The sequence below is a fragment of the Melitaea cinxia genome, chromosome 17 (genome assembly GCF_905220565.1).
Source record: "Melitaea cinxia chromosome 17, ilMelCinx1.1, whole genome shotgun sequence".
NCBI classification, from domain to species: domain Eukaryota; kingdom Metazoa; phylum Arthropoda; class Insecta; order Lepidoptera; family Nymphalidae; genus Melitaea; species Melitaea cinxia.
The window spans coordinates 11,772,148-11,793,622 of NC_059410.1; the positions used below are offsets into that span (position 1 = coordinate 11,772,148).

Genomic DNA, 21,475 nt, shown 5'->3' on the forward strand with positions numbered 1-21,475 from the left:
CCCCCTCTCTTCCCGTGGGTGTCGTAAGAGGCGACTAAGGGATAACAAGGTTCCACAACCATCTTGGAACTTAAGAAGCTGACCGATGGCGGGATAACCATCCAACTGCTGGCTTTGAAATACACAGGCCGAAGACGGGCAGCAGCGTCTTTGGTGCGACAAAGCCAGTACTGCGGTCACCAACCCGCCTGCCCAGCGTGGTGACTATGGGCAAAACACATGAGTTCACGTTATTTTTGACGTAAACTTGTGGAGGCCTATGTCCAGCAGTGGACTGTATAGGCTGTAATGATGATGATACTTAGCCAATATTCCAAAATTATAGTGTTAAGGACACACAAAGAAACTAGCGCCATCTAGCGGCAACCATTGAAACCACGCAGAGACAGAGACCGCATGAAACTCTCTACTCAATACTAGATGGCGTTAGAGGAGCAACTGTGGAACTATATAGAAGTATAGTCTCGAAAACCGTGTACATGCGCGAACTTTCCAGAATGGTCTGGGCCTCGTCTCGGCCGATATAAATAGCCGTAGCGAGGCGAACGAGTGCAGTTCAGTTTGAGCGATCTTCGAGGCGACTTCAAGAGTGAAAACTAGTGATCAAGAGTGGTACCAGCGAAACCTACGACATTGGCTACGACTGAGGACATTGTGAGTGCTTAGTGTTTGAACTTAGTGCTTAGTGTTTGAACCTAGTGCTTTGTGTTGGACCTAGTGCTAGTGAATAAAGTCTTGAAAAGAGTCAACAGGTCTTTCTCTCCAAATCCTTCGAACCCTAACACGTAACAACTGGTGTCAGAAGTGGGATTTGGAGATGCCATTGACTCCGAGAGAAGACTCCAAGGACTTCAAGGGCGTCAGGACAAGGGCACAACGAGCTGCGGAGGCCACACCTACTGGGGACCAAGCTCCGCCCACTGGATCCGCCTACCTTACCACGTCCACCAGCGACACCGTAGCTTCTACAGACTCTCAAGTGGCTCTTCAATTAGGAAATTTAATTAAATTAATGGAGCTGCAAAGGGCTGAAATTCGTGCTTTGCAAGAATCACAAGAGCAGCAAAGGGTTGAAATTCGTAGTGCTTTGCAAGAATCACAAGAGCAAACAAGTTTCAAATTGCAAGAATCACAAGAGCAGCAAAGGGTTGAAATTCGTAGTGCTTTGCAAGAATCACAAGAGCAAACAAATTTCAAATTGCAAGAATTACAAGAGCAACAAAAAGAGCTCCAAGAAAAAACGCTTTGGGCTATAAAAGACGTTAGCGACGCGGTGACTAAGCTTCGAAAAGATGTCGACGTAGTGGAAGAACGAGTTACCGGGTTAGGATTGGATCTTGAAAATGTGAAAACCGGCCTCGCTGAACTACAGAAGAGAGTAGTACGCCTTGAAACCATGAGAATCGCGATGTCTAGTGGAACTACCGGAGTGGGGCAAGGAGCAAAAGTGAAAGTGCCTCCATACGACGGCACTACTTCGTGGAACGCTTATCGTCGACAATTCCAGACTGTTGCTACTGCCAACGGATGGACGGAAGAACAATGCCTAACCGCTCTCACTGTTGCGCAGGGGCCATGCTAATCTTCTCTGTATCGTTCCAATTTTAGTATATGTACTGCCGAAGCGAGTACGAGCATTGGCGCATGCTTTGGAGGTCGAGGCTGTTCGCCATGACACACGGCATAAGATCCGCGAGGTTTCTGAGGAAGTCAAGGTAGTTAAGGCTCCTACGAAGAAAAGTTCTGGAGTCATGTGCTACAAGTGCGGCGAGAGGGGCCATCTTCAGCTCAACTGTCCGCAAAAGAAGACCCAGATAGCAAGGATGAAAAGGATCGAGGAACAAATAGAGGAGCTGAAGAAGCAAAGGGCTTCGCCTCCTGCCCGGGATCAGGAGTATGACATCAAGGCGGAACACCGCAGCGGAAAAATGCATGGGAATGCCGACGCACTCTCACGAAGGCAGTGTTCGGAAGTCTGCAAACATTGTGTTAAGCAAGAATCTAATGAAGTAACATTAAAGCTAACAAGAACAAGTCCTTTGGGTATCTGGGAGAGTGATGCTATGAGGGAGGCTCAAGAAAGAGATGACGACCTTCGGCACATCATCACATGGAAGAAACGGGGTGACGTAAAACCTATCTGGAGTGAGGTTGCACCCACTGGCGCTGTCACTAAGGCGTACTGGGCTCAATGGGACAGTCTGATACTTCAAAACGGAATACTCTACCGGAAATGGGAGAAGACTAACGGCAGAGAGTTCCACCTTCAGATAATTGTCCCAAGAAAGAGAGTACCAGATGTTCTCCGCGAAATACATGATGGTGTATCAGGAGGTCATCTAGGTGTCAAGAGGACGTTAATAAAAGTGCGAGAACGATTCTACTGGTTGCATTGTCGAGATGATGTACAGGATTGGTGCCGCAAATGTACTACATGCGCTGCTGTAAAAGGACCTCAGACCAGGAGCCGTGGGAACCTGCGGTTGTATAACGTCGGTGCACCGTGGGAACGAATTGCAGTTGACGTAGCGGGGCCATTTCCTGTAACGGAATCAGGAAACAAGTATTTTATGGTCGTCATGGACTACTTCACCAAATGGCCCGAAGTGTTCGCCATACCAAACCAAGAAGCTACAACAGTCGCTTCTAAGTTAGTCGAAGAAGTGATATGTCGCTTTGGTGTACCTCTAGAAATCCATTCTGATCAGGGCAGGAACTTCGAATCGCAAGTATTCCAGGAAGTGTGCAGAATTTTGGGTATGCATAAGACGAGGACTACCGCGTACCGTCCACAGTCTGATGGAATGGTTGAGAGATTTAACCAGACCCTTGAGAGGCATTTAGCGAAATTGGTAGACGACAAACAAAAAGATTGGGACAAGTATATACCGCTCTTCCTTCTGTCGTACCGAACCGCCGAGCATGAGAGCATAAAAGCTACCCCGGCGTATGTCAATTACGGTAGAGAATTACGAATACCAGTAGACCTATTGACTGGAGGGTCACCGGAGGAACCAAATACCGTACAAGACTATGTCAGCGATTTAAGGGAAAAAATGCGCTATATACACGCCTTGGTTCGGGAAAATGGTTTACAGTCAAGTGAGAACATGAAAACCCGATACGACCGGAAATCGAACACGAGCGGCTTCAAGGAAGGGTCACTGGTGTGGCTGCATAACCCAACCCGCCGGAAAGGGAAATCGCCAAAGTTGCAGACCAAGTGGGACGGTCCATACAAAGTGGTTACCCGACTGAATGATGTGACTTACAGGATTCAAAAGCAACCAAGAGGGACATTCAAAGTGGTACACATAGACCGTCTGGCGCGTTACCATGGCAGTAACCACGATGCTCGGGACGAGCATCTCTAAGAGGGGAGTAGTGTTAAGGACACACAAAGAAACTAGCGCCATCTAGCGGCAACCATTGAAACCACGCAGAGACAGAGACCGCATGAAACTCTCTACTCAATACTAGATGGCGTTAGAGGAGCAACTGTGGAACTATATAGAAGTATAGTCTCGAAAACCGTGTACATGCGCGAACTTTCCAGAATGGTCTGGGCCTCGTCTCGGCCGATATAAATAGCCGTAGCGAGGCGAACGAGTGCAGTTCAGTTTGAGCGATCTTCGAGGCGACTTCAAGAGTGAAAACTAGTGATCAAGAGTGGTACCAGCGAAACCTACGACATTGGCTACGACTGAGGACATTGTGAGTGCTTAGTGTTTGAACTTAGTGCTTAGTGTTTGAACCTAGTGCTTTGTGTTGGACCTAGTGCTAGTGAATAAAGTCTTGAAAAGAGTCAGCAGGTCTTTCTCTCCAAATCCTTCGAACCCTAACACGTAACAATAGCTACGTCTTTTCTGATTGTCTGAACTGATGAAAGCGGATTACAATCTGACAAAAGACATTGTATTTTAATTTAGTTGGCCTTTACCGTCACAAAATAAAAATATACCCTTATATATCAGACTTTTAAATAACTGTAAGTTTTTAAGATAATGTTGTCATTGGTGTGTACAATAATCGAACTTCTAAAACCTTTCAATTTTCTTAGTCTTACACAAAAGAAATAAAAAAGCCATTGAACTTCAGAACCAAGCTCTTTAAAAATGAATGGATTGATCCAGTAAAGAGTCAGAGGAAATCTTTTGGATTCTAAATTTATCGCACCATTTGGTATATGCTATCTCTCAATTATCTAAGTAAATGTACGAGGAGGTTGGAATAATTGCAATTGAAAATAAACTGATAAAACGTGTGTGTTTCTGCGTATTATTAAACTAATTTTACCAATTTTAAGAAATTATTTGTTTATACGAGTATCTGAGTAATCGATACTAGTTGGTTTATTCTTTTTTTTGTTTTTTTTTTTTGCATTAAGGTTTTTCGCCCTTAAATTATTATACTTCAACTAGCTAACACCGCAAACGTTGTTTTGCCATTATATATTTAATTAACCTTCTCCCCCTTATGACTTAGAGGAAAGAAAAATACATGTTGGCCGATTTTCAAACCTACCCGATATGCACACAAAATTTCACAATATTTTGATAACCCTCTTAACCCCCCCCCCCCCCCTCCCCAATAACTTAGGAGTATGAAAAATAGATATTGTTCGATTCTCAGACCTACCCGATATGCACCCAAAATTTCATGAGAATCGGTCAAGCCGTTTCGGAGGAGTTTAACTACAAACACCGCGACACGAGAATTTTATATATTAGATTCATAGGATCACAAAGCAATTATTTTAAATGTCAATCAATCTGACAAGGGTAGAAATTCTGTCATCTAGACTAGTAGTAAGTTTTGGGATAAGAAGTCTGTACTTCCAATGTGTTTGTGTGTGTGTGTGTGTGTGTGGGTGTTAGTTTCAAATGTATGAGTTTACATTTATATCAAAGTGGTGAAGAAAATAGTGGCAGTAAAAAGTCAACGTCAACAAGTAAAAGTACTTCTTGCAAAAAAAATCATATCCCTCTAATAACACTTAATGAAATAAATTTGAAAATGTTTGTAGTACTCTGAGTCAGAATTATAATAGTGTCTACTCCGAAACGAAAAAAAGCCGACTTTAATTACATCGACAAGTAATACAACGTAGGCAGACGAAAAAATAGTCAAGCGACTATGCATTATTAGGGATAACTCAAAAAATTCTCATCAGATCGATAAAATTGAAATGGAGCCCCATGACAAGCACCACCTGTCGATTTAAAAAAATCATCGAAATCAATCCACCCAGTAAAAAGTTATGAGGCAACACACATAAAAAATACAGTCGAATTGATAATCTCCTCCTTTTTGGAAGTCGGCTGAAAATAAAATATATATTAACACTAGCGACCCGCTCCGGCTTCGCACGGGTATAAAATATAATTATAGCCTATGTCATTCACTGAAAAAATGATTAAAATAGATCCAGTAGTTTTGATTTATTCATTACTGCTCGTGGCCCGCACGCGTTAACTTAGAGTAAAAACCGGCCGGAACCGCCGCAAACGCTACGTACCGCGATTTTTAAATCTGTAATATCTTCGAAAATATTCATTTAAATCATATGCTGTAAAGGGCCATATAGATCTATATTAAATAAAATATATATATAAGGTATTTAATTGGATAAGGATTAATGCTATATTGGTTAAAATCGCTTCGAAAATTAGCCATTATTTGTCGTAAAAAGTAAATGACAAAAAAATGTTTTTGTGGGATATCCATAAGAGATAGGTATATACCATCGCGGAGTTTTTTGTAGACCTTTTCAATGTGTACAATACTTAGTACATTATTTTGATAAATCTCGTAGGGTTCAGCCTGCGTTTGCAATTTAAGCGAAAAAAAAAAAATTTACGACATAACATTAGAAAACTCAAAAATAACAGTATTTCACCACTATTTAATGGATGTTATTATACATATAAACCTTCCTCTTGAATCAATCTATCTATGAAAAAAAACCGCATCAAAATCTGTTGCGTAGTTTTAAAGATCTAAGCGTACATACATGTGCAGGGACAGAGAAAGCGACTTTGTTTTATACTATGTAGTGATTTACCCAAACTAATCTACTAAACTAGGTAATAAAACTGCTGTTTTGGAGGACTGCATACTTTATATAACTTCATTTTAGGCCATTTAAAACTTTCTTTACGTTCCACAGGATATTTTTATACTAGTGTGCAATTTTTACTCAACTTAAAACCTTCTTTCCTTCGTTGAACACATCTATAAATATAAGTATAATCTGTCTAATCTTTTCAAATTCATTATGTGAGTTAATCATTTACTTTTGATGGCACTTTCTGAGAGTAAAGAACAAAGCTAGAAAGTGCTCAGTAAAACAACTGCGACAACTACTGAAAACAATGACGCAGCTAAGCAATACAAGAACGTGTTATCTCAGCCATACTATCACACAGCGGACTAAAATAAATTACTTTTATTCCATTATCATCTCTATGCTACGCGACATATGACTTTTATTTGTGTGCTAGTATATAGTTTGTATATATGTCAAAGGAAAGTGAATTTTCCGTCTACTGCATTAAAGCTTATTTATATTTTTAACTAGTGTGGGTTGAAATTGTGAGATGTGTTGAATGACCACGACCTATAAAAGTCAATGAGAATCGTCTCCATAATATGTCTGTGTATAATCGTCCTATATTACAAATTTTATTTTCAATCGTAAGTTTCAAAGCTTGGTTTATTGGTATTATATGCTCACCACGAGCGCTTCACTAATACTATAGATTTTTTTTAACAGCTTTGCAAGCTTTTGCAGTTATCCAAGGTCGAATGTAAGGCGTCACCCGATTTATCTTGATTATTTTAATATTAAACAAATAACGGCATGATTTTTTTTTCTTTAAAATCAATCAAACATTGCATACCACCAGAATTTCAGTGTGTATAAAACAGTATTTATGGACTATTAAATAAATTAAACATTTATGTGTTTTTCTCTACAGTCATATACGTTTTTTTTTTCTTTGCGCGTTTAAACAATCAGCTGAGATCGAATTTCAGGCTTGTATTAATACGTCACTGAGGTATATACAAGTTGTATATACTTTTTTCAATTCCGTAATTTTTGGTCAGTTCGATCATGATGGCATACATTTATTGCTAGGATCTAGAAAGAACGTTCAATAATGAATGAGATAAGCGAATAATATCATATGTCAAAATTAATTCCAAAAAAAATTATATTCTATATATTTAGCAATTACTGCAAAAATATTAAAGTGACGGCCTCAGCTGATCTGCGTATTATGAGTATCATATTTTAATAACAAATTTAATTAGTATCTGTACAGCTTTTACCTATTGTGTTGCGTTGATGATAAACAAGATATGGATAAGCAGTTGTTATTGGCAGTATCGATAATAGTTTGTCATACTACGTAATAGCGTATATACATATAATTAAAACGTAGTATGTACATAAGTTCACAAACAGCTTAAATAGAAACTTCAATGCTCCATTTGGTGTTTAGTATTGAAGATCGTATGACATATAAGATTGTCGAAAAATTTATTGAGTTTTTAACTTTATTGTCTTTGAAATTTTTACAAAATTCTCTTAACGTATATTATATAACACAATTACAACTCACCCTAACATTAGTGTATTTTCCGTTTTACCGAAATATTTTGTATAAATCTCAGTTATAACGTATTTTTATTATATTAACATATATTTACAATAATATATATTTGTATAAAACGTGTGAATTACTTCAATATACAACATAAAATGGTACAGTACATCACAATGCACATTACATAATATATATAACTAGCTGTGGCCCACAGCTTCAGACTCGTTTATTTGAAAAAAATAGCCTATAGCCTTTAGCCTTCCTTTATAAAGTTGGGTGTGCTGGAAGAAATCTCTCACAGGGATAAGCACACCCATTATACGTGAGTCTCCATGACAAAATATTGTGTATAATCTTGTACGTATAAAAAATTGTTAAATAAAATTGTTAAATAAATATAAAGGGGCTATCTAACACTGAAAGAATTTTTCAAATTGGACCAATAGCTCCTGAGATTAGCGCGTTCAAACAAACAAACAAACAAACTCTTCAGCTTTATAGTATTAGTATAGATACGGTAAACTCAATCTATCATTTTCAAAATCTATTCACTATAATTGATTTTAATATGTATATCAGTTAATATAGGCTACAAAATTTAAAGAGGGAAACTATATCTACTAGTAAAAGCCACAATATCGTAAAAGCAACGTACAACAGGGAACGTGTTACGTCACTGCCAACCGTGGAAGTGACACAATTTCCCACAAGAGGTCGCCGGATCTTACTCGTGTTGTAAATGTACGTTATAACTGAGATAAATACAAAATATTTCGGAAAACAGAGAATACAATGATGTTAGGGTGAGTTGTAATGGTGTTTACTTATTGAAAAATGTAAAAAAATAACTTGGAAATTGCACCGGATAATAAAATGTTTTTAATGTACTAAATTAAATATGATAGCAGACATATAGTAAATTATCCTGCACTAACAGGAGACGATCATTAATTAAACATTTTTTTTCTAATGTTTTAGGAGTCACTGGTACCTCGGCTACTACACTTAACTCTTACAAAATTTAATATAATACATTGAGTGAAACAACTAAAATTCGAACTCTGGTTTTATTTTCTGGTCTGGTTTTATTATGATCTTAATATAATAATCAATCTTTTAGTATAGGATATTATCCGCCTATTAGTATTGAGGAAATGCCAGCTACAAAGCTCCAAACCTTCTTATATATAAGAAAAAAGGTATTTACCCCATTGGATAACATATACAATATATTTCAGTTCAAGCAATGGTAATAAGATCTTGGAGACTGAGGCAAAAGCTTAAGAAAGTATCAATTATTATTTGTTTATTGAGAGTATAGGATGATTATTATCCTTTATGCCAATTATTATTCGCAAATACATATTTGCAACAAAACAACAGTCACATATATACAATAATTTTTGAAATAATAACTAATCTTAGTACTGCATATCTACCAATTCGTTATTTTATAATTCTTTAGGTACCTGCTTCAGTTGGCATTAAATTTTCAGTAGCCATGCCTTCTCTTGAAGTGATATTCATCTGTCGTTTGTTTTGTATCATTGTATCATTGTATCATTGTGTCATTGTGTGTATTTATATAGTTTTTAACGTAAAATGTGCAAAGAGCGGGCGGGAATCGTTTCGCTTCAACCATTGAAAATAGAGCTATAAAACTGCTGCTTTTTACTACTATGTTACTCGGAATACAAAAATGGCTTCGCAATAAAAAAGTATTTCTTTCATATTCATAAAATTTAGTACGGTCTTTTCTTTAGGAGCCTGCTAACTAACCAGTATTTACTTTACGAATTTTAGAATAAAATGCACTTAATTGTCATGACATACTGCTATGTTTTATCTTCCAAAAATAATATTTGACATGACAAGTTCAATTTATTTAAAAGTTCCTATTAACTCAATTTAAAATTAATTATCTTCGGTACTAATACTTTCACTTTCATAGACATACAATTATGTAGAGGTATCGTTTCAAAACTAAATAAACAGAAGGTTATTAAAGGAATGCAGATAAATGAAACTTAACAATCTTAAAACAAAAGATAGAGAAAGCGATCTTAGAAAATCGATTTTAATTTTTGTTAAAACCGATTTGGAAATTAGTAAAATACTTATTATATAGCTAAGCTATTATTTTCATTTATTTTATTAATTCACGCATAAAATCTAACAAGTAAGGTCAAAATATTAAGTCTACAAAAATAAGTTGTCGAATAACATTTTTAATTAATTTACTTCTTAATCGCTAGACAGGGTTTTGAAAACAGTAATTAAATCGCCCCAGGTAATCTAAATAGCTTTTTAATTACTATCGAGTTATTCAAACCGTTCAATTTATAAAACACGTCATAATACAACCAAATTTAAATATTTGTCTTGTTAAAGTAAGTTGGATTATTATAGCATATTTCTATGTTAAATCTGTGTTTCAAGTAATTAAAAACCCTTTCAATTTGTAAAAATGTGTGTGTTAGTTCCAACATTTGACTGGAGTTCATCGTAAGAAGTCCGTGATATTTAAAAATTAAAATGTTATATTAAATAAATAAAAGTATAATTAAGTAAGATAATCAAATTCTAAAACTGACGACGTGGTAGTGCACACTGCAATAATCGATTCAAGGGAAAAAAATCTGCTGACGTTTTTTTTTTAGTTATGTTCATTGATGTAAAAATCGAATATTTTTTCTCATCCACAGTATCTATGCTTGACTTGCGACGCCCCTTATCCTCGGCTTGCGCGGCCCCTCGCACTTGCGGAACATCAATTAATCATTTGCCTTTAAACCTTTTACCTATAAACGAAAAATAAATGTTATTTACTTATTAAATTATATTAAAGACAAAGTCAAATTGAAAAATGGGGTAAAAAATTTTTTCTGCGGAACGTAATCGATTACTTCTACAGAATCGCCCATTTGAAGGTACTCAGCTAGAAGTCGAACACCTAATATTTATTTATACAGAAATTGCATATAAATACGTTACTTAAATAAACACATACCTACTAGTTAATCGAATGCATGCCTGTATTCTAACAATATTGTGTTGCATCATTACTAAGATAATTAGTTTAATGTAGACATCGTAGTGTACGGCGTTTTGTTGTGAAATAAAGCCCGTTAAATTCTTTGCAAAATTATACATTATAAGGACCTGTTTCACAAGTTGTGGATAACGATATTTTGACAGATAACGATACAAATAGAATTTGACAGGAAGAGGTAGAATAGGCTAGTAGGACTTGTTTCTCCTCAATTACTAAACTGCAACTTTAAGGTTGTAAGATAATATATGCGAAAAGAAATCATAAATACAGTAGAATTCAATGGTAAAAAAGAATAATGATTCAAAAACTTTTTATTGCCAGATAATGTCATCCGTCAAGTAGCATTATCCACAATTGGTGAAGCAAGCCCTAATTACATTACCAGGGTTTCTCGTGCGTTTTAACAAATAAGGGCTAACTTTTTGTGAAATGAAATAAAAATACTAAATCTATCATTCCGTTAATATTAAACAGTCTGAAAGTTTTTTAAACATATATTTAACGTTATAAATGAAAATCTAATTTTGTTAAACGGATTCGTTGTTGAGCTATTAAGCTTTTACGTCTAGACTGTTAAGACTGATTTTAGTTCAGGTAAATTCTCTCTATTTTTTTCCGAATATTATTTCAGTAGATACTATTTGCATTTTAAAACAAATAACAAAATAGATTTTGGGTATCAGTAGCATTTATTAAAAAATTAAAACTGTTTTATCTCTCTTGTTTACTTTTTCATCTTTAAACTTTTATAAAATAAAAATGAAACACTAAAATTTTTGTTCTGTTTTGACGCGTCCGCCTCGACTCTGGCGCTCTTTATCCAAAGGTTAGTGACAATAAAAACGTCTTCGACCATCTGCGAACATTTGTCACTGCCAGCTTCAACAGCGAATCCAGAAAAGGCTTTAAAGTAATTCTCTCGAATGAAAATGTACGAATAAATGTAGCGAAATCATCTTTTACAGTCTGACATAAAAGTTCTAGAATTTAGTAAATTGTTCTTCTATAAACTATGTTAAGATATACGAATAGAATCTCTGAGACTATGATTATCTTTTCTAATACTTATAAAACAATATTTGGTTGGTTATTCTTCCAGTTTACCGTTATTCAATATTTACAGTTAATGTTTTAATATTTCATTGATCATAGATCAATTTGGCTCGTATCCCCATACCTGTTATCACTTCTATCTTTCTAATATAACTTATCTACTAAATTTTTATTTTTCAGTTTCCATTCCTTCCAAAGTTTGCCTGGAAGATTTTGCTTTATGCGAAAAGGCCGCCTTTTGCACTTTCCTTTGTTTCTGTCATTTTTTTTATTTTTTTTGAAACTACTGAACCAATTTCTATCAAATTTTGTAAGCATCTGTAATTTGGCCCAACATGGCGCCCAGTGGGTGCCGCTGCTATCGGTATGTAAGCTATCAAATTTAGTAGCTGTTTTCCAGGCAGGACAACGTCTGCCGTATACGCTAGTTATTATTATAAATGTAAACCAACTAGAATTGGACTTTTTACTTTTTACAGACGCACGTACACACACATATACGCTTCAGCCTGTAATATCCCACTACTGGGCATAGGCCTCTTTCCCCATGTAGGAGAAGGATCAGAGCTTAATCGACCACGCTGCTCCAATGCGGGTTGGCGGATATATTCCCTACTATGAGTAACGATCGCTATCAGGTGTACATGATAACAACCGGGACCGACGGCTTAACGTGCTCTCCGAGGCACGAGGCTCGACGAGGCACACATATAACAACATACAATCTTGATTGTTTAACAGAAATCTAAAATCAAATCCTAAAAACTAACGTTTCCAACTACAATTTATATTTAATTCGTTTCACTTTGTCAGATTATTTTTGCAGTGATAAAATATTAATTCAAGCATAATGACAATATTATATGACGCTTATTTGTCGCAACTTTTGTAATAAAATTATTTTATACTCGATAATTGCTGTATTGTCTTTCATTTGTAAAGTGGATACTACTTGTCTTCATTGCCCAAAAAAAATAAAAAATTTAGTTCAGTGTATTTTATAGGAATAACTTTATGTTCAATATATTCGCTTGAACTATAAGTCTCTGAAGATGCAATAAGACAATCGTTAAAGCAAAAGAACTTGAAGTTGAGACAAAAACACAGCTATATGTAAATTGATGAAAATGAGTTCAAAACAACACTAAGTCCTATTACTTCATACCATACAAACATAAAGTAGTAGGTTATTAATAATAAACAATGATTAAATTACTTTTATCCTATTTTATTATGAAAATATACTCGATAATTTTCTACGAAACCATATTTCAAACTAATTCATATATAACCCATATGGTGATTAGATTGAAGGCCACTTTTGAAACAAAAAGCGTTTTAGTCGGGTAAAAGTGAAATCCTTTTGAAATATACTTAAGTAGCAGAACGAAGCAGTCTCGGAAGGGCTTAAAAGCCATTACAATGTGGGGCCTCCGCTAAACTAGGTTCTTTGAAATGGCCCTTTGTAGAAAAAATATATTAAAAACATTGTGTATTTTGTTGTTGGATAACAGATTAAAATGTCCATCAAAAATGGTTTTAAAACAAACTTTTAATATAAGTTTAAAAATAGACAAAAACGTTGAGGCAATACAATTATATTGTATATTACCATATTGTACTTACAATTAGCTTAATTAATTTTATCTGTTACCTCTAAATCATCAGAATACCTTGATGGTACTATAACATTGCATAATCAAGCACTTATTTACGTACGTCAAAAGACCATTCAATCGGTTACCAGTTACCGAACGAAAAATGGTTAGCATATTTTATTTGCAGGATACGTACGAAAATTGCGATCATTTTATGGAAATAGACAAAAAGATTCATTGTACCCTATCAACGGCTAAGCGGTTCTATTAAACAGCTGAATTCACTTAAGCCGATTCTTTATCTATTCAGTCCAGTAGAATAGGGAGATTGGTCTTCATTCTTAAAGCAGATACGACGACTTGTCCTTTTTTTTATTTGAATCGGAATAAATCGATACCTCCGTCTTTTAATCAGTAGCAGTAATATGATATTGAAGTTTAAATTGCCGATTGGAAATCTGATAAGAGTCTTACTTTATTAATGTTGCATTTAGTGATGCAGCGCGACAATTCATATTTTATTAGATAAGAAACGAGTTTACCCATTAATTAGTAACTAACGTGATGAATCAAATTTTAATCTAATCTAATAGTTATAATATTTACCCATATTCCTGTAGGTACCCTCACAAATTATTTATTTACTAGCAGCCCACCTGAGTTTCGCGCGGGTAAACAAAAATAACATTTATTTTTTAATGTAATGTAGCTTATGTCACCCGCGGTTAGTGTAGCTTCCCAACAGTGAAAGATTTTTTTCAAATCGGTTCGGTAGTTTGGAGCCTATTCAATGCAAACAAACAATCAAACCTTTTCTCTTTATAATATTAGTATAGATTTATTTATGATTATTGATTTGATACTTTATTGATAAGATTTATTTTAAACCTTAGAATGTAGCTGTGCCCCGAGGATTATAGTCGTATATGGTCTTCCTCGGCAGGTATATTATGGACTATCCAATATGAAAATTACTTTTCAATCTAAACCAGAAATTCCTGATATAAACAATTAAAGTAATAATTAATAAATTAAATACACAAGCAATAAATATTTTATACTATATAGCTAATGCTATAAATTAATTTATGTAACCATCGACAATTAAATCTAGGAAATGTATAACCTAAAGGAGAATGATACGATTCCATACATTCTTGGGCCAAAATGTAATGACATGAAAATGGTATCAATTAATGCATTTAGGCTTATTGCTCCCTCGCTGAAGATAATCTATATTTTGGCTATCTGAAAGTGGAGTTATTAGACTTTTTGTAAAAGTGAGGTTATGTTACAATGTCTATAAAAAACCCGATCACTAAGTTCTTGTAGCATTAATGTTTGTTATATTTAGTGAAGACTGTTTGAAAACTCACTACAAATATTGATATACACTTGAAATCATAAATAAATATCAGGAATGGACTCAGAATGCATCGGAAAACAGTAAACACGAAACGAGTGACGGACACAGTATTATTGTTAGTCAGCTGTCAAAGCTGTCATTAAAAATATGATTTATTTTAAATCGATATAAAATCGATAATCATTTTGGTTTATCAGATATTAATTGATATTGTCGATATTAATGTAACTTTATTTAAATGCACTTTATTGTTTACAGCTTTAATTGTGCATCTAAATATCTTGAGTTAATTAACTAGTGCAAACATTTTCTTTTTGAATTCTGTAATCGATTATAGTTGAATCGATACTCAAATAATTTGATAAAAACTATCTTTCTCAATTTTCTCCGCTTCTAGATTCAGATTTGAGCTGATATTTTATATTTTAAAATAAAAAAATATGACCAATTTTTTAATCAATATCTCTACTCATTACATTTTGGCCCAAAAGTCGCCATCTCCTTTACAATAATAACTGTTCAATTTAGCTTGTTTTAGTTTAAATATTAATTCAATTCGTAACAAATTGTTGGCTAGCACACGTTCGACATCTTTGATATTATGATTGATCGTCATCGTTTGATTAATCACTCTTTTGTATCGCTTCCGATGACAAAAATGTTATGGATCTGATAATGATCGCATGGATTGCTTCTGTATAACATTTGTAATATACAATTCATCTCATGGTGACAGTAAAAATGTATAGACAAATAAAGGTATAGAACTGTTATCAATTACTTATTATTTTATAACAATAAAAAGTTCCAAATGATATTCCGTTAATTTAAGAGAACAAAATAATTCATTCCAAGCATCATTTATTTAGTATTTCTATTACGGGCTTGCCCAAATAAATTGTAGTTTGAAACTACTAGCTTATTTAAAAAAAACGAGTATGGTTACATTTAGATTGTTTAAAATCAAAATTGTGTTAAAAACATTTTAGCCAATTTAAAATTGAATAAAATACTATTTATCTATCCTTTTAGATATTTAAAATTCCAATATTTACCTACATAGAGATATGATTAAATTGATCTACCACAAATCCCTATTACTTTAAATAACGATAACATTATTAATATCAATTTCAATATTACTTTTAGTCGTCTGTGACACAAGACCACTAAACTTTCAGTATTATATTTGTAAAATTCCAAAACAACCTTGGCTGGACTTCACAGATGTTTACTTCATTCATGCGTTCGTAAGTGCGTGGGACGAGAACGGAAGTGTGCTGACAACATATTTATGCTTTTTAATTATTTAACGTACTGTTGACATTAAATCCGCCATTTTGAATATAAATTTATCGTTCATGGAGGTAAGAGACAGAGAATTATAACCATATTTCAGCTGAATATAGCTATGTAGCTAGCAAAGGAGATGATATATTGAAGGTGTACAGTTTCATGTTATTATTTTACATAGTACAAAATAAAGTCACTTCCTTCTGTCTGTATGCTTAGATCTTTAAAACTACGCGACAAATTTGGATGCGGTTTTCTTTAGTAAATAGAGTGACTTCAGAGGAAGGTTTTTATGAACAATACATGCATAATATAGTAAAGGCGTACTGATAATTTTAGAGGTTTCTAATGTGATGTCGTAAATAAATACTTTATTTGCGCTTACGTTGCAATATTTATTTTATATTTTATATTTAGTATCAGCAGTGCACCTCTGCTAAGCCGGAGCGGGTATTTTCCAATCGAGTTTCTATTCGATTTTCTAATTGACTTTATATTAGATTTTCTATTATTTTGATATTACAGTGCAGTAATATAACGTAATGTAATGTTTAAATGATCTTGAGTTCCGTTCCCGCCTCGAGTCTAGGTGGGGGGTTTTGTATGTAGGCGCCTACCTACATTATGTAAATTTGTACATCAGTTGACTGTTACCTAAGACAGACACTAAGGAAACTTTACTTACTACCTTAGGAAGACACGAACGTGTGTGTTTGCTGAAGATATTTATTTATTACAGAACCTGCGTAATAACTTCTACGTATGGACGTACCTACTTAAATTTTCTTTAGGATCGTGGAAAAGTAAACTTCAACAAATCTACCACCAAAAAGTATCCTATGTTACTCTTAATACCTTCAAGAATTGATTAATGCTTTGTAAAATCTTGTAGTTCCTTTCTTAACTAATAATGGTGCTATCAATGGCATAAGCAGAGAAGGGATCATGTCAAATGCATTTTTTTTTAAATTAACTATTTTCTCCATAACTAATGTCAGATGAGTTTAATTTTTCAAATTAAAAAAAGAATGTTATAAATATTATTATTTAATTAAGTTTTACCATGAATTATGAAAGTCTATTTTACAATTATTACATAAAAATAAAACATGTGAATGTTATAATGTATATATTAATAATGTGATAGTCCAACAGATAAAAGATGGGAGTTAAAGAATGAAACTTGTAATAAAAATGCTCTTTCAATAAAAAGTTATGTGCACTTTTCATAAAATTATAAAAACTTCTTTATTTTCTATTTTTGTTTCAAGTGCAAAAATATGTCAACTTATCGATAAAAGTATTTTAATTGTAAAACCCGAACTCATCAAAAATAACCCCCGATTTTATAATACTTGGATTCTTGGCACACTAAAATAAACGCAAGGCCATTATAGCTCAATGAGTCGTGCAAATCCATTTAAAGGTGATCGTGAAACTAAAATGCATTGACCTACATTAAAATGAGTGCCAATAATGCAGGTCAAAGAGTAGGTATGATAAAAGACTTGAAAAATAAAAAAAATTGTTTTAGACGCCATCACAGCCGTATTTATTATTTCTGCTATCTGCCATGAGTTATATAGCATAATTTATGAAGGCAAGTTCTTCAAAAACAAGTTTCCGTACCCAAAAAAAAAAAACATTATATGAAAAACTTTAATTTTTATATCTGTAACTAGTATTAGTTATTAGTAACGGTAACAAAATAAATTATAATAATTCACGGCCATTCACAAAATTTCCTAACTTTATAATGTTATCTTGCACTTGTAGTTATAATTCTTACGTACTTGTCAAATATGAACTTATATCGAAATAATTTAGGCACACTTTAAATTCTATATATACATTTTTTATAAAAATATTATTATATCATATGAAAAAAATATTAACCACTTCATATCTTTAGAAGCATCTTTATAATACTTACCGCACTCAAACAGTAGAACCCCTTCTAATGAATTACTTACATAAGGCCAACCTATGCAAACCCGACCGCCACCACACTTGTTATTTGTGCTAACCATTTTACCCTACTTGTATTAATTAAATATATTAATACCATAAACGTACGACATTCCTTTAATTTGATAATCAATTAGGAACCCAAAATTGTAACTCAAACAATTCCCCTCTTGCGCAAGGTTGGCTCACATTGTTTGACATAACCAATTGTTCATAGTTACCTATACACACTTGACAAAAACCACGGAATATTTGTTTAAGAAGTCCGCAGCAATAAATATAAATAATTGAGTGGAAAACAATCAAATGTTTAATCTTTGTAATAAGTTTTGCAGAAATTTCAGTTTTCTTTGAGTCTTATTGATTGAGTCATAAAACTGATTTTCTTATTAAAATAAATTTATATTGTTTCAGGTGGCGGACGTGAACGCAAATCATGAACGCGTTATGATATAAAAGTAAACATTAGTGCGAAGTTTAGTGTTTAAACATAAGTTTTGATATAAAATCTGTTTATAAAATTTTTATGTGTGAAAATTAACCACATGTAAACATAAAGTGCGTGGGCAATTGTGTCGTAAATCGAAAAATGCGCTTTTAAAACAGACGTATCCTGTCGTGTATGAGTAATTCGTCGCGTGTTTAGTTCTTTAATTAAATCGAAATGTCGTCGAGGACTGGTCAACGAGGGACGTCGGTCGCGACGAGTCAAAGGAAGCATAGGTCGAGGTCAACGCCTAGATATGATCTCGAGAAGAAACCGAAGAAGAAAGACCTCAAGACGGCAGGCACCACCAGCCTCGTGTCGATACCGAACAGTATAAAGTTGACGATGCTGAACAGCGGACTTATATCTTTTGGTAAGCTTTTTTTTTCAATATATAAAGTGAATTTTTTACTGATTTGATGATCACAGCATTTTGTTGATTTACTTTTCAAAATTTGTTGTTTTAGGAAACGATTTCTAGCCAATATTAATTTATGTATAATTTAAATTATAATTTACAAAAAAACTGTAGTTTGTAGTCTTAGAAAACATCAAACGATTAAGCATTCTTACTTGACTTCATATTTTTCTTAAGTATTTATCTTAAAGTTTTCATTAAAAACCTTCTCCTAATTATATACCTCATTTGTGAACCAAGAATGGTCTAGATTAGGCCCATTATTCGGGTATTCTACCGCTATTTTCCATTCATTAATGTAATTGAGCAAGTACTACGTGAAACTCATAATATATAATTGTTCTCTAACGACCATTTTTGTGCAGGATAGTGAGTTTCTTTTATGACAAAGTGTAAATGATCGATTCGTAATTAGAGCTGACTTAAGTACGAATATGTCACTTCACGTGAATCAACTAATGATTTATTAAATACTTTAATGCACGCATTACGAATCGTCTCGCCACAAGACTCGACGAATGCCAGCCACCGGAGTAGGCTGGGTTTCGAAATGACTACAGCACTATGTGTCCAACCTGTTCGGCAGATTATACAAAAGACCGAAGCATATAATCAGTTGCTGTGTATGGCATTTGTGGACAACGAGAAAGCCTCCGACTCTGTCGAGACCTGGGCTGTCCTGGATTTTCTGCAGAAATATCATATCGACTGGCGATATATCGAGGTACTGAGATGTATGTACGACGCGGCGACGATGACCGTCCATATCCAAGAATAAAGAGCAAGACCCATTTCCTTCGGCGCGGGGTAAGGCAGATAGGATTAGAAATAAGACTATCAGCGAGAGAACAAAAGTAACGGACATAGCCCACCGAATTAACAAGTGGAAGTGGCAATGAGCTGGTCACCTATGTCGCAGGACCGATGGTCATTGGAGCAGACGTGTCCTAGAGTGGAGACCGCATATTGGCGAACGCAGTGTGGGACGTCCTCCGGCCCTCTCGACCGACGATCTACGTATGATTGCCGGTGTCGGCTGGATTAGGATTGTCCAGCAGTGGACTGCAATAGGCTGAACTGATGATGACGATGACTGAATAATTATATCAATTAAATATTTTACAAGACTTACAAGTGCTTCACAACGGATTGATCTAAAAAGAAAATTTCGTATAGACAACCAAGAACAGATGAATTATTTCGATTAAGAACAGAAATTTGGTATATATACATATAGAGTACTCCTAATATACGGGAAATGGTATCATATAAAACAAGCTGCGTATATATACATAGGACAAATTATACCTTTTATTAGTGTGTTATATACCATCACACATGTTAGAACATAAATGTCACGTTTTTATTAACTTTAACGATACAGCTGAAAAGTATCGCTGTCATAAAAATTACAATTTAATGGAATTAAATTTTATTCTTACGGTATTACAGTTAATACACATAAAGAAGTTTTACGCACATGCCCTAATGCTTTATATTTTATCCTACTAGAACTTATACTATCAAGACTATCAAGTCAAAGCTGTAAGACTAAAAAGATCATTAGAATCACGATTCAAGTATTAATATTATGTACTATTTGTTTATAATATACCATCGTATAGTGTACGAACTAGACACATTGAAATATATAGATTTACAAGTTTTTTTTTTTTTGTGTTTAATGACAAAAAAACCCTTAAGGTTTAGCGGCAGCCTATTTTGTCGCTTTTGTGATTCACGAGATATTGAAAATATAAACATATTATATTCGTAGTTTCATACGAAGTTGTGATTTGAATACTAAAGAATAATGATATGGCAATTGTCTAATGAATTAACATATAGAGTTGGTTACTACTATTTATTATTCTTTTAATTGTTTTTTTCTCATTTCATTAAATAGTAAAAGCAAAATAAGATTAGCTAGAAAGCGCTTAAACAGCTTACGGTAGCTTACTAGGCGGAGACATCATAGACTATACGAGTCCTCACAGTTTGAAAAAAAACGATACAAGCACGCAAAATTATTTGTATACGATACTATATATTGTTACATATCCTCTCTATCTATGTGTGTGTGTGTGTGTTACATGATATGTTACCTATGTATGTCTATATTCGAAATATATGCACACGCTCCTATATATATATATACATATATATATATATATATATATATATATATTTATATATATATACGCCGTGTTAGCGGATTTGCTCACACTAGAGGTAACAACAACCGGGGCCGAAAGCTTAATGTGCTCTCCGAGACACGATGGGGAAACCCTTAAGGACAGACATGCGAACCGGAAAGAAATATTTGTACAAATAAAAATATCCAGTCCGAGCCGGAATTGAACCAGCAAACCATCGATGTTTTAGGCGACTACTCGCAACACTACAGCAGAGCGGTTGTTGCATATATTTGTGTGTGTGATACATTTTTGTTGACAACACACAAGTGATATATTTTAAGTAATTCGTCTTAAGATATTTACTGTTGGGTACATTAAATCAGCTCGCTGACCGAACGTCGGAATCTAACTATGTATTGATACTCAATTGAGTTTATAAATAGACGCATGCCGGATCTAGTACGAATTTTCCACTCAAGCAATGAA

General features: G+C 34.1%; 1 protein-coding gene and 1 pseudogene across 1 annotated transcript in view; one reads left to right on the forward strand and one right to left on the reverse strand.

Annotated features, from left to right (window-relative positions):
• LOC123661729 (receptor-type tyrosine-protein phosphatase kappa) overlaps positions 1–21,475 on the forward strand; it is a 195,174-nt gene that overhangs the window by 78,428 nt on the left and 95,271 nt on the right. Inside the window, exon 2 of the mRNA XM_045596674.1 lies at positions 18,361–18,806. Coding sequence (XP_045452630.1) covers positions 18,611–18,806 — 196 coding nt within the window. The 5' untranslated portion in view covers positions 18,361–18,610. The remainder of the gene's footprint in view (positions 1–18,360; positions 18,807–21,475) is intronic.
• LOC123661959 lies at positions 1,539–1,632 on the reverse strand (annotated as a pseudogene).